We start from the raw sequence: 13,166 nt of genomic DNA, 5'->3' as shown, positions 1-13,166 counted from the left end.
TCTTGTAGGTGGTTGGAAAGTGATGAGATGGGAGAATGTAGGTAGCCAAAGCGCTATATGTCTGAGCTGGTAGCAATAGAGGCCTTGGGCGCATGCTTTATTTATAAGTTCTCAAGCCCTACGCATTCTTTAAGCATCATGATGAAATGTTTTGTTTTCTAACATGCAATTCTCACCCTCGAGGAGAAGAATCTCCACCACAGTGGCCTTGGTTGAGTTAAGTTGACGTCAAGTTCTCCAGATGAAGGCATACCGACCACAAGCACCAAGCCTTCTTCCCCAGACCAACCGGAGGTCGGCTCCGAATCTCACATCAGTCTCCAGCTCGCGGCTGATTTTCCCATCTCTATTTCCTTCCGGACCGATATTGTATCAGAGCTGAGTCTCGCCCCCCTCAACCTTTTTGTTTTCCCCGGACCCACAAGTAGTATATATCGGGTTCGTGAAATGACTGTAACTCGACGAGTTCTGCAGTCGAGGGGACGGGGTAAGTTTGTGAACCACTCATAATGGCCGTGTCAGGACGATACAGCAGTCCAAAGATGATTTCCCTAGCTATGATGACGTGGGGAGGCTGAATGTTTCCAACATGGCGGTCCGAGAAAGCATCGAAATTCAACCTTGTATGTCGATCACTTTATTCACCCAAGTCAATATCCTAGCCTGGCCCCATGTGGAATATGTCACGGCATTCGGGATCAATGACGAATCAGGCGGCTTATATCGAGATTCAGAGCAGAATTTGGAAGCTTCTCTGCATGAGGACGTATTTTGGTGGCGGCAAGGTGAAGAAAGACTCTTCAGCCATCACTTACACGAACAGAACAGGGGGGAGAGACTGTCTCATCGTAAGTTACTCCGTAGTCAGTAGGTTAATCACTGTCAATGCGTTGGGATGGCAATTTGTTTTCCCATTTTCCCCTCTCCAGATTTCATTGCGCACATGGCAAAGTCTCTATCAAAGTCTTCTTTGTTGCTTGTCAATTAATTAATCCAATATCTTTGCCTGTACCTGAGTGTCTAAAGTAAGGTAGTATCTTAACAACTTAGACAATTTCCGCTTTAGAGGTGCTACATCCCCGCAAACTCATCCCACAACAAGCTATAGGTAGGCACTAAATTTGCTGTTGCTGTCCCATTCGCCGCTAATGAGGCTGTCATGTTTACAATTTCTAGCGACGCTTCCTTGACGTAATGCTGCCCGCTGCTGTGGAGGTACGCAATCTGCAGGTCTTGTTCAGCCATTTCCACTTTAGGTAATTTCTGGGGACCCGACTCCCGGGCATGCTCCGGCTTTGACATTTCTGCAAGGCACGCACCGCTGCCGTGTTGTTGATGCCCAGTTGATCCATCGGCCAATGTGTCCTGACGATAGCTTCATTCCCTTTCTCTAGGTGGTCACGGTATTTTGCGTCTCCTTCATCACACCTTGGCCCTGACTCGCCTCAATCTCGTTCACCGGGGCCGGGGTTCCATCATGCGGCTCATCCTTGAAATGGCCGGTTTGTGAGCTCTTGCCCAAACCTCACAATGGCCTCATCTTGCCGACAACGGATGGTAATTTTGCTTCATCTCGACATCTTCCACGTAGACTACTCCGTAGTGCTTCAGGATATACGGAAAGGAGATCAGCACACAATGACTCACCGGACCAGAATCTCCGTATGGATAATGACATGGACTCTCCATATCAAGGTAGTAAGTAACAAGGCTCTTCTCCACCTTGTAGAATCATCATGCCAAGTCGATCATGCCCTAGTCCCAAACAACATATGTTTCGTGACATACATCAGTCAACTAGCTATATGGATTCTTCATGTCCTTCGCTCCCGCTGTTAGCTCCGGATATATTCCCATTGCGAAGCATACGCCTGGCTTTATAGTACGCCCGAACAAAGGCCAGCGTGGATGAACGGGACACTGTCATTTCCAGGCCCAGCAGGATGTCATTTGGGTATGTGCCTCTGAACGATATCGCCAGCAACCATGTTATGCCGTGTCAGTCTATGTACGTACTTAGCTGGCAAGTATGATTTCGAGCCGCTTCTTGGGTAGCCGCCAGCAATGCGTCTCGCTTCTTTTCCTTCTTTCTCAATGAGCGTTGGCTACTTTGTTCAGTCTGGAATTGTAGACAGCAATACATCCATCCCCTCGCTCTACTGCCAAGGTCATATCAGCTTGGGGAGGCAGTCAATCGTAGAATGTTAGGACAGCTGTTACCTGCAACACTTTTTCGACGTATCTTCCCATGATCCGATGATCCTCAATCGGGGCGTCCAGACCTGATTCACCATCACAAGAAAGTCATAAGACATTAACAAGGTGATGATATTTGATGATATCCTGTGGTAGGAGTTAGTTTGAGATGTAAAGACCGATCTTTAAAATTGTATCCTCCTCACGACACAAGTGTCCAGTGCGGGCCATGCAATTCAGCTACCCTAAAGTTAATAGATAACCCCTCAACCCTCAACCCCGCCAACATGATGAACTACCAGGTCTTGCTTGTCATGACAGCCAGTATGATTCTTATGATTCTTATGAATGAATGAATGAAACAACAATGGCAGACAAAATATCCATGCTCATGCAATCCGAACTCACACACATTACAATAATCCATTGCGCTTCCTACAGTAGACAGTATTCCGAAGCAAACTTACCTATACCTACCATCCATTAGCAATCGCGAGCTGCTGATAGTAATCGTGATAATCATCCACCTTTCATGGGCAGCATTAATACAGCAGCACCCAGGAGGTTTCAATACTAGCAGAAGCCTCTTGTTTCTCGACATAATTTTTTCTTTCTTTTATAATGAAACTATTGTACAACATTTGAAACCGGAATAAAAAAACTCCGTATTTCTTTTGAGCAAAACTTGGAGAGTCCCCTCCAATATCAGAAACCATGAGTAAAATCAGAACCAAGTCCAAATTGAAACCATCCTTGAACCCCTTTCATATGCAGTCGAGAAAAAAAAGAGATGCTGCAGTTCAGCTAAATGTCACCGTACGCCCATATGCTTTTCCACCCATGCCTTTTTCTTTCATCCGGGATGACGATGATAACCCTTTTAAATATGCCGTCGTAATCGACCACCCCCCGTGAACATCCAGTGTAGCGGGTATAGCAATCATCCAGCAACACTTGCCGCTCGCCTCTTGTGACCTATGACTACAACTACCCAGCACCAGTCGCACTCCCTCGAATGTAGTGCTGTTTCTGGCGCACTCCTTTCCAACTTGTAGCGTGCCTTCGCATTTCACAAAACCATCCTTGGAATACGCCCCAACAGAAACCAATACATCAGGCTATTAAGCCAACCTTCATTCCAAATTCTCCTCTCCAATGGTTACTGGCTTTTCATTGTAGCCTCGTACACCAGGGTATCGTATAGCTGTGGCTCGTGTATGTCGTTCTCTTCCTTCAAGCGATTCTGATAGGAGGTGATCTTAGGCATAGACTCCGTGTCGCTATGACGTACAACGCAAGTTCCTATCAAGCACTCGCCGACCACCCGTTTGCTCCCTGGCCCAGAATAGCCGAGTGCTATATGTGAACCCTTGAGGCATCCACACGGCCTGCTTCACTCAAGACCTATGAACAAACGAAATCGCAATCGTAGCATGCTCTGGTTCATGGTGAACATGACACTAGCTCCGGGCCACAGCATGAAAATCATAAACACTTATAAATCTGGATCGCGTCATTCGTATCGACCCAGCGGGGAACAAAAGGAAAAAAAGAAGGGGGGGGGGCAACTCTCTCATATACGCCACTTTGCAAGCATGAAAATGATAAGAGATCTCTGCCACAGCCGGTACTCCATTCCGCTGGGGGGCTACGATTGCGTTGTGTAAGCCTCCCCACTATGCACACCGTTGGTAAGCGGCGCAGTTTGCTCAGCATTACCGTTGGTCAAAGCTTCAACGCTGGTGACTTGGACTTCACCCTGAGGGCCAACAAGGGGAATTGTCCCGGAAGGTGAGAAGTCGGGAACAGCCGCAGAAAGCTGCGTGTTGCCATTTGGAACAACGCCGTTTGCGTCGTGTGGTGCGAATTGTTGGAGAGCATGGCCATGAGGATAAGCATGTGCGCCATATGGCAAAGCAGCGATGTCGTCAAATTGGCCGCCAGGGAAATGGTAGTGTCTGTTCTTGAAAGTGACGCTTGAAGGGCCAGCATTGCGGGCCAGCTCATCTCGATTTTCCATAGAATAAACGAAATGCTCCCAGTTGTGTCGCCGACGTAGTCGCTCACACTCATCATCGCCAACCACGTAGTCGACTTCGGTCGAATCCTCACAAGCAGCACGGATGATGTTCATGTCCACAGTCAGCTGCTTGATGCGCGAGAACGCACTAATGAAGTGGAGAGGGACGAATCCCTGGGAATCCATGCGCTGTCGAAGGTACTCGTCTTTGCAGAGGTTCTCAATGGAGAAATAATATTCAATTTGAGTCTTGATCGTGAGGACGAGCAAGTTATCAAATGGAAGGGAGTGGAAAGGGACTGCACCCATGGGCGCGGCCATGGAATAATCATATGGCGAATACTGAGCTTGCACAACAGGCATACGAGATCCGCCGTTCGGCACTGATACACGATGGAAGTTGTTAGCGCCATTGCGACCACGGCCTCGCTGAGAAGGAGGCGTGAACATGCCACCATGACCACCCTGTCGCAAGGGGGGGCTGTAACCCTGAGATCTAGCAGCGTTGGCGCCTTGGCCATGAAATCCGGATGCAGAGATGGCATGCTGAGATTGTGAATGGCCGTGATGGGCACCTCGTCCTCGGTAATTGCCTCGACCTCTCTCACTGCGGCCATCATGCCTGTCTCGAGTTTGAGAAAACTCCTATTCCAAAAGCAATCAGTACACGTCTTATACAACAAATGCACTTGCGCAATCTCAAGATAGCTGTGCTCCACAGGGACATCATCGTAATACTCACCGAAGACTGGGCTGTCGTATCTTTGGCCTTCTCGGAGCCAGTGCTGGCAGGGGCCTTTTTCTGACCGTTAACACCATCCGCTGCTCCGCGTTTGATGGCTGCCATTTGCGATGCGGCATTGTTGGTGTTGTCTTTGGGCTTGGTGTCATTGGTCTTGTTGGCAGGCGCGGTAGAAGCGGTTTTATCCGCTACGCCGTTGGCCATGCTTCGAGGAGCGGCATCTCGGTTACCACGAGCACCACCCCGTGGCTTAGAGCCACGCATTTGAGGAAGCTGGGTTTCGAAGTTGACTGTGGGGACATAGTCCATAGCCACCCATTTCTGTCGGGGCTTTGACGCGCTGCCATCTTCTTGACTGTCCTTATCAGAGCGGTCTGATTTCTCAGGTGTCTTGTCTGCGACCTTCTTCTTACTGTCCTCCTTAATAGCCGTGATTGCAGTTTCAGGAGTTGGCCATGCTGTAGAATCCTCGACGGATGGGGGAACCTCGTTCTTCCCATCCTTCTCATGTATGCGCGACCCCCGTGGGCCATTGCGCTCCGGCCGCACAGTACTGGCCGGCTTTTGCTGAGTCTTGATGCCATTTGTATACGGCGTTGTAGTAGATTCCTCGGTCTTCTTCTCATCCCGAGATGAAGTGCCATTCACTGTAGCTTCTGCAGGTGTGGGAGCAGGTTTGACAGACTTGGCCTGCTGGGCCTCCTTTCGCTTATGCCAGATGTTGACGCTGGGGATAGGTGCTTCTGAGAGCTCAACCTTGGGGGCCTCAGGGGCTGCCTCCTGCTCCTTTTCTGTCGTCTGATCACTGGGTTGCTTCTCAGAAGTCTTACCCTTCTTATTTCGCCTAGACTTTCGGGAGTCCTGCTCGTCTACAGACCGGGCAGTAGTGCTTGATGACCCCGGTGTCTTCTCGTTTCGTCGCCACGGGCGCTCTAACCTTCCAGAATCATCTTCGCGCCTCGAGTCTGTTCGTCTACTTTGTGTCGACTCGGAGCGGGCATCGCTCTCGGATCCAGGTATACTCTCGAGGCCTTGTTTTTCAGAGAAGGCAGCGCGTTGCTCCGTGGTCTCAGGAGCTTCAGAGTTGGCGTTCTCAGTGGCAGCAGCAGTCGACTTCACGTCGGTTGCGGGAGACTGAACATCGTCATCGGCAATGGATGCTCGCGCATCCTGGGAAGGAGCAGCAGTATCGGCGACAGCTACAGGATTCGAAGCAGGGGCAGTGCCTTGACCCTTCGCAGCTTGTGCGTAGGAAAATGTCGATTGATTGGCCATTTCGTTGGACTCAACGATGGCGGATGGACTCATTTCAGGTTGAGCCTTGTAGGATAGGCTTGCCGTCTTAAACTGGTAGGAAAGTTCTGGGCTGAAGGTGCCGAAATCACCTTGGTCACAATAGAAAGAATAATCAATGTATTGCTCAGGGATCGAAAACCCCAGGATGTCTCTCAACCCCTTGCACGCAAGGAGAGAGGCAAAGCACCCACGTGCGATACAGCGACTATCTGTAGACCTCTAAATATTGAGGACGCAGGGATATAAGATTCTCGGACAACGAGTCGAAATTCGGGGGTGTGTATCGAGTACGAGGGTGTAAAACCGAGAGTCAGGTCTCCGTTGAGCCGAGGTCTTCAGGCCAAAATGGACGACCAGTAAGTCGGTTGGATTGTGGGCGAAAGCCGTGACAGATGTTTCTTTCTGATGGAAGAAAGAGGGAAGGATTCTACAATGTCGTAGAGGCGTTTATTGAATCGAAAATTGGCAGCCTAGGGCAGTAGGCGACCAAGTTTCGACGAAGGGAGGCAACAGGGAAAAAAAGTAAGGTTGGCGTGAACAGTAGGTAATTTCGAGGCAGTAAACCCAAAAATGCTTATGCTACTAATGGCTGTCCTGCTTTGCCTGCCTGCTCTCGTAAATAGGAAATAAGAGCGTGTCGGACAACAACGACGTGTCGATTGAATGAACTCGTAGCCTAGAATCAGACACCAGAAACAGAACCGAGGCCGGTGTATTCGCTTGTTACGTTGCTTCGTCGCGAGGGTATCGGGAGAAATAGCACAAGGCCAGGCGGCGGCGGGGGTGGTTTTGGTTATGATCGATGGTGGGCTTAGAAATGATTCCGAGGATAGGTAGGCAGGGGAAGAAGGACGAACGAGGGAGGAGGGGGGAAGGATGAGGCAAAGAGACGTAGTATTCGTAAACCAATACAAACTTATCCTCAGCGGCAACTCTTTTCTAAATTGAGTAGGCGAGAAGTTGTGGTTTACAGAAAGAGGGCACACGGATACCAGGGAATGAGAAAAAGAAGGCCGGAGGTTATTTTTTGCGTTGTGTGAATAATAAATTTTTTTCCCTGCACTTCTTTCCCCTCTCTGATCCGCAGACGGGCGGTACCACAGAAATATACCGCGACTAAGTGATTTAGAAGGTACCGCTGCGCCGAGCGGGAATCCTTGGGAGATGGACTTGGGAACGGGTTCGGGTTGAAAGGATAGAGGGACATTCTTTTCCGCTCTGGGGCCCTTTTTATTATTATTATTTTTTCTTCTCCCCACGCGAGACGCCCATGAACACATAGAACGATAATCAATATTCTTTCCATGTTACTCTTCCTCTTCTTGTTTGATCTTGGCTCATTTATTTCTACGATACTCTGCATGTACTTACTCGACACTAACAGCAGTTTAATTATCAAACACCGAATACGGCACTCTAACATCCAATCGTATTCTTCTTCCATGATTTGCATGTTTGTCATTGACTGACTGATAGAGATGCATAGTAGGACTTACATCACTGATATGCCTAACTATAATCAGTGAATGCATGCATCCATTGTTCAAGTAACCCAAGTCAGCGATGGGGTTCTGCATATCCACCGAGTAACAATACATACCTTGAGGGCCTCTCACTGTATCGCTGACCCGAGCCTTATTGACAAAAGCCCTGCGGCCGACGCCCCGGCACTGAACACCATACCAACCTGCCTCGGGTTCATCTTTCAGTGGGATGCAAGGCAAGGCTTCCTATTCTCGCTTGCGCTCCACTCTGGATGCACCTCACTGTCAGAAGTCGCCGTCATCCATGGATGGATGTCATGGCACCCGAGACCCCGAAGAGGCCTGCAAACAAGGGCATGATGAGTAGCTACCTCTTCAGCCGGAGCCGGATGACCGTGACGGGTGGAGTTGCGCGAATATAAATCGGCTTTTCTGAAGTACCTTTGTTATTACTGTACCCATGCGATCGATTATTTACCCTTTCGCTTTACCATGTTTGCTCTGTTGAGCGTGTTTTCGTCATCTGGTACCAGCTGCGTACACAGTGAGCTGGCCGTGCTATGTTTCATGCGTAGAAATTTGCAATTACCACAAACACACCAGACATAACCATGTCTCTGCAGGTCTCTTTTGTCCGGGAAAGCCTGATCTGCGTGGGCAATCTGGAGGTTAGTCGTTACATACATACACCCTCGGAGCTGGTAATAGTCTTGGCGGTTTCTCTGTTTTCTCTATAAAGGGCAGTCCGCCAGGTCCAGTGTGTGACATTTAATGAATCCCCCGGAACTCGTGTAAGAAGCCAGACTTTATTGCAAATAAAAACACACAGAGCCAAAAATCAGGACGCTTAGTCTACGGTAACGGTCTAGAAATTCCCCAACTTCTGGCTACACATCAGGTCACGTTCGATCCACGAGCACGCCAAGAAGCAAATCAGCAGGTTGTCAACAGGCAGAGCAAATATATGAGAATCTGCATACGTCTCGAAAGACCACCCATGCAGATGTTTACACAAAGGGCAGCAAGGCATCCATTAGTCATGAATCTCATCAGTTTCGAATAATAATCACCTAGGCAGCTCAATAACAAATCGAGAGATACGAATCGTAAATAGGTATAGGTAGTTCGTGCGCTAATTGTATTCATAACGCAAAAGCCTAAACGTAAGGCCATTACAGCATACGTCATTGCATTTGTGAAGCTGCCAAGGTATCTGATTAATAAGGTTAATTTCCTGTCGATTTCAGAAGAACTTTTTTCTGATCTAACACCGTTGTATTCAAAGTACTAGGTAACCATTCAGCGATAAACCTGCGTACCTACCTAGTAATCTTCCAATTCTGAGGTTTCATTCACTTTACATCCAAGTAGCTGCAGAATCCCAGGTTTCATTACAAACCAATGCCAAACTTGTATATGGGTTTGTTCATTGGATACAGCACCTGACAAGTTGCCCGAAAGGGCAACGATTACCTAATCGCCAATCACCACATGGAAACTGTCTGATACTGGTGCAAAATCCTCAAGTAGGTACCTTAGTAGTCTGAGACTTGATTATATACTAGGAAAATAGAGATTAAGACCATGTGAGGACATGAATGGGTTTACTGTGTCAAACGATGACTGGAGTACTTTGACTGGGTACATACCATAACAAGACTCAAACTTGATTACAAGTATGCTATGTATAATGACAAAAAAATTATACATAGGCATTTGCTTTTATCCTAAATCGACAGCTGTTCTCGTAAAACCGTTCTACTGCTGCCTGAATCCATGGCGTTATGATCAAGTTGCTGCTAATGTTACACAAGTCAGACAGTTGGTGTACAGGAGGACTTGGGTCCTTGGAGCCTAGAAACATCGTGAAACGTATTAAGTACGAAAATTCTGTACTCCTTGTAGTCAAGGGACTTTTCTAGCCAGTCATCCATGCTGTTGCTTGCCTTGCACCAAACGATGTGGCAAAGCGCAGTCCAGTAGATCCCATAGGGAAGTAACTGATCAAGTACCAGAGCAGACAGGCAAGTTGAACGAGAGCGGAGAATAAGGTGAGAATGGTGCTGTGAAGCTTTCGGTATGTTAGTAAAATCTTCAGCCCATCGCAAGCTGGACCTCACCTTCAAGGCAAACACCAGGGTTAACGTGATAGAGCCGAAGTACGCCGCAGTAAACGGCAGTCGAGGTGTCGAAAGAAGGTGATAAACGTAGTTCATGGGGCCCATTACCGCAGCGAAGGAGGCCAGGAACATTAGTGATCCAACCGACCATCTGCATTGCCCCACATTAGTCTCTAAATGGGATTCTGAAATTCACCATGTCGAATCTACGACATCATATCATGGGGAAAACTAGTCACAATCAAGGCGGTCTCATAGTAGCGAGGCCGCGTGACATAGACTGACAAGTGATATAGGGTGAAGGGGGCAGACTGAAAGGGTTGTGCATGGATTTCCGACTTACAATATGACAAACTTGCGTGGCCTGAGAGAGAGTACGGGGAATAGAGTGAAGCAGATGACGAAACATGCCACAGCAGCGAGGTTACAAGCCCCAAAGATCAACAAGCGATCCCATCGACTAACTGCCAGTTGGGTTAGTGGCTTCTAACCACGAGGTATGTCATCCGCATCACATGCATGGTTCAAGGCATGGCTCAGATGCAATGCACATGTCCCGCTGCAGGGGTGCTCGACGACGATAGGTAAAGAACATCCAGGGCTGACTCACGAACAAACCATCCTTCCTCTTCTTCACGTCGAGTGGGCGCAGGGAGAGGTGCGCCGGAGCTTTCGGTGGTAGGTAGACGGACATAACCGCTGCCTCCTTGGAAGGGATTCAAACTCTGAAGTGAGGAGAGTAACCCGCTCTGCTGAGCAGTATTTACTGGCTCATCACGGCGACTCCAGCCGAGGGAGTTTATCGAATCTCTGAAGGAGGAAGAGGCCATAGCAACAGGGGACCAGAGGGGCGGAAACGTAATGGACAGGTTCAGCGATCGCGGGACAGGGACGGAGCGGCTAGGTCGATCGTGCGGCGCAGGTTCAGGTTCAGGATGAGATCCAGATTCGGGCTGGAGGTCCAGTTCGTAGACGCGGTGGAGGGTGGGATGGGATTAACGCAAGACGGGCGACAAAGGCGGCCTCGTATAAAACTAATAATATAACTTGGAACAGTAATATCCACTTCCTTGGAAAATCTGGCATCGTGGTTGATGTGGTCAGTCGACGAGTACCCATGATATAGAGGCAGAGCCTTGGTTAACAAGGCGGACAAAGCTGGCTGCCTACCGCGATCTGTCGCCTATAGAGCTTAGACCTGTCGTTGACGATGTTGTTTTACGCAAGGTGACAGTAACCTCAATAGGCACGAAGGACTACGAGTCCTCTGGGGCTGAGGTTGGAGTGTTGGGGCCAAGGGGGTTGCAGGCGACCGCGCGTACCGCTCGAAAATGGCGAAGGTGGCAGCGATAAGAGCAAAGGCAGATAGATGCGTGACAAAAGTCGACCGGAGTACCTATGTTGCGCGCCAAAGAGAAGAGAATGGGGACTGTGGTCTATCGGGGCGTTTGGAAAGGGATGATGTTGGTCGTTGATAGTGGAGGGCGGCACTAAGCTGGGAAGTTGATGGGTTGGGGTTGGGTGTGTGGTTCTATCCTTGGATTGGATCCCATCGATTCCTGTAATGCCGTCCTCTCAGAAGCATTTGCTGAGGTTAGGCAGCGCAGGAGATTATATGATTGGCTGCGTGAGAGTGGAAACGAGCCTGGGGGGTCTGGTGCCACCTGTGGCTCCCCTATCTTCCTTGCACGGGCCGCCTTTGATTGATGGAAGCCTCAAGCGGACACTTTTGGCGGGGACGGGAAGGATCATGCATGACACAGAGGCATATGGCCAGGGATGGGAAGGCTTCAGAGTCAGAGCTCAGAGCTTCTGTCTGGCTCTTTCGGAGCTGAGCTGAGCTTGGGGCCTTGCAGGATAGAGCCTGAGACGCACCTGGAGGTTTCAGAGATCTTGAGGCTGATCATAGGCTTTTTGCCCAAGCTAAAAAGAGCCAACCGCATATCACACATCCACGGCTTCACAAGCACAGCCAACATATTCTCTTTCAGTGCAAGGCTTTAGAAGTTGAAACAAATCTACATACAGGAAAGGGTCCAGGCGGGAGTGGAGCGGGAGGACGGAGCGCTCCATGTTTACTGCTACCACTTACCACTTGAGGATCGGACCGTAGAGGGCCGGACACGATCCGTAGGGAGACTAAGACGAGAGATTGTAAGAGCAGTCTGATTGATACCATACCCTCCATGATGAACGAGCCCGCACCAAGTTTCTTCCCTATATGTAACAACACCGAACGTGGGCGGAAAACACTGCTAGAAACCTTTGGACTCTCGTCTAGGTATACGAATGTCACCAGGCCGACAAGAGTCAAGTCAAGTCTCCCCGAACCACTCCGCTCAGTGATTCTCACGACAACCAGACGCTTCGAGATATTCTGCGACAATGATGGTGGGCTTCGAGCTGGGGCGCGTGGCCAGGGAGAGGGAAGAAGGATGGGAAAGTGTCCAGCGCATGACCGAGCACAGAAGAAGAAGTTCGAGGGAGGGGAGTCGATTGCATGTAGCAATTCCCGATGAGTCCTGAAAGTCCCAGACAGTAGGTTGGGCTTGGTGTCTTAAATCCCAAGTCACGTTCAGCCTGGCGCCCACACACACAGTCGCATCCACACCCTCCCCTGTCTTTTCTATCTTGCATCAACTCTCAGATGGAGACCGGACATAGCAGAAAATAGCGGCCACCATTACCGCCAACTTTCTGGATCTACTGGTATAGCCAAGTCCAATTCCAGCTTCCATACAACTACATGGGGACCAGTGACCACGGCCTCCACGTTTGGTCCGAAATACATCATGTCAGGTGGGCGAGAGACGATAAGAGTTGTACATCTGACTTGACGGCTATGGCTAGTATTTTTAGCCTATTCCTGGGAGTATAAATTAGGGGACCATGGTGCCTTAGCCTCAGGTCAAGGATTGTTGATCTCATCTTGCAGCTGTGTTAGAAAGGACCTTACTCCTTGAACTGGCCTTTCCAGTTATCAACAAAATCTGGGACTTGATCGTACGGAGACGGACTTTGAAGGAGTAAGCACAGCCAGCCATAGGGGACGAAGAGAAGGACGAGCGAGAGTCGATGTCAAGAGCAAGGCTAAGAACAGAACAAGAAGAGAAATCCACTTGATCATTCGAAACGCAGCTATCCGTTGAGTCAGTCTATTTGATCGGCGTCCATACCTACCACGTTCGTGAGAGTTACCACTACGAGAGACGGGAGACCCTTACATTGGTGCTTGGGCTTGTTCGTATCGGATCTTTATCGACTACTAACTAAACCAACTTACACCGGGCACCCTAACCCCCCCCCCC

General features: G+C 49.3%; 4 protein-coding genes across 7 annotated transcripts; 2 read left to right on the top strand and 2 right to left on the bottom strand.

Moving 5' to 3' along the window:
- Positions 1 to 671: 671 nt before the first annotated feature.
- FVEG_01433 (hypothetical protein) lies at positions 672 to 2,033 on the top strand (the record flags this gene model as incomplete). Its single annotated transcript, XM_018888392.1, has 4 exons — positions 672 to 848; positions 1,177 to 1,215; positions 1,612 to 1,698; positions 1,884 to 2,033. The coding sequence occupies 4 exons, from the start codon at positions 672 to 674 to the stop codon at positions 2,031 to 2,033; spliced, it is 453 nt and encodes a 150-aa protein (XP_018744294.1).
- Positions 2,034 to 2,734: 701 nt separating this feature from the next.
- FVEG_01434 (hypothetical protein) lies at positions 2,735 to 7,439 on the bottom strand. Its single transcript, XM_018888393.1, has 2 exons — positions 4,959 to 7,439; positions 2,735 to 4,861 (listed from the first exon to the last, which is right to left on the bottom strand). Exons 1-2 carry the CDS (start codon positions 6,264 to 6,266, stop codon positions 3,845 to 3,847), a joined length of 2,325 nt encoding a protein of 774 aa, XP_018744295.1. The 5' UTR covers positions 6,267 to 7,439; the 3' UTR covers positions 2,735 to 3,844.
- Positions 7,440 to 8,948: 1,509 nt separating this feature from the next.
- Positions 8,949 to 11,421, bottom strand: FVEG_01435 (hypothetical protein). Of its 4 annotated transcripts, XM_018888397.1 has the most exons (6): positions 11,029 to 11,406; positions 10,469 to 10,937; positions 10,202 to 10,322; positions 9,859 to 10,009; positions 9,388 to 9,809; positions 8,995 to 9,299 (listed from the first exon to the last, which is right to left on the bottom strand). In XM_018888397.1, the coding sequence occupies exons 2-5, from the start codon at positions 10,686 to 10,688 to the stop codon at positions 9,657 to 9,659; spliced, it is 645 nt and encodes a 214-aa protein (XP_018744299.1). In that variant the 5' UTR covers positions 10,689 to 10,937; positions 11,029 to 11,406; the 3' UTR covers positions 8,995 to 9,299; positions 9,388 to 9,656. The 4 variants fall into 4 exon arrangements, with proteins under 4 accessions (XP_018744297.1, XP_018744296.1, XP_018744299.1 ...); XM_018888395.1 differs by having other exon boundaries at positions 8,949 to 9,809; positions 11,029 to 11,421; XM_018888396.1 differs by having other exon boundaries at positions 10,469 to 11,406.
- A 289-nt stretch (positions 11,422 to 11,710) lies between these two features.
- Positions 11,711 to 13,126, top strand: FVEG_14839 (hypothetical protein). The gene has a single exon (XM_018903851.1). The coding sequence runs from the start codon at positions 12,045 to 12,047 to the stop codon at positions 12,375 to 12,377; it is 333 nt and encodes a 110-aa protein (XP_018744300.1). The 5' UTR covers positions 11,711 to 12,044; the 3' UTR covers positions 12,378 to 13,126.
- The last annotated feature ends 40 nt before the right edge of the window (positions 13,127 to 13,166 follow it).

The sequence above is a fragment of the Fusarium verticillioides genome, chromosome 1 (genome assembly GCF_000149555.1).
Source record: "Fusarium verticillioides 7600 chromosome 1, whole genome shotgun sequence".
Classification (NCBI taxonomy): domain Eukaryota; kingdom Fungi; phylum Ascomycota; class Sordariomycetes; order Hypocreales; family Nectriaceae; genus Fusarium; species Fusarium verticillioides.
This window is presented reverse-complemented; position numbering and strand designations above follow the sequence as displayed.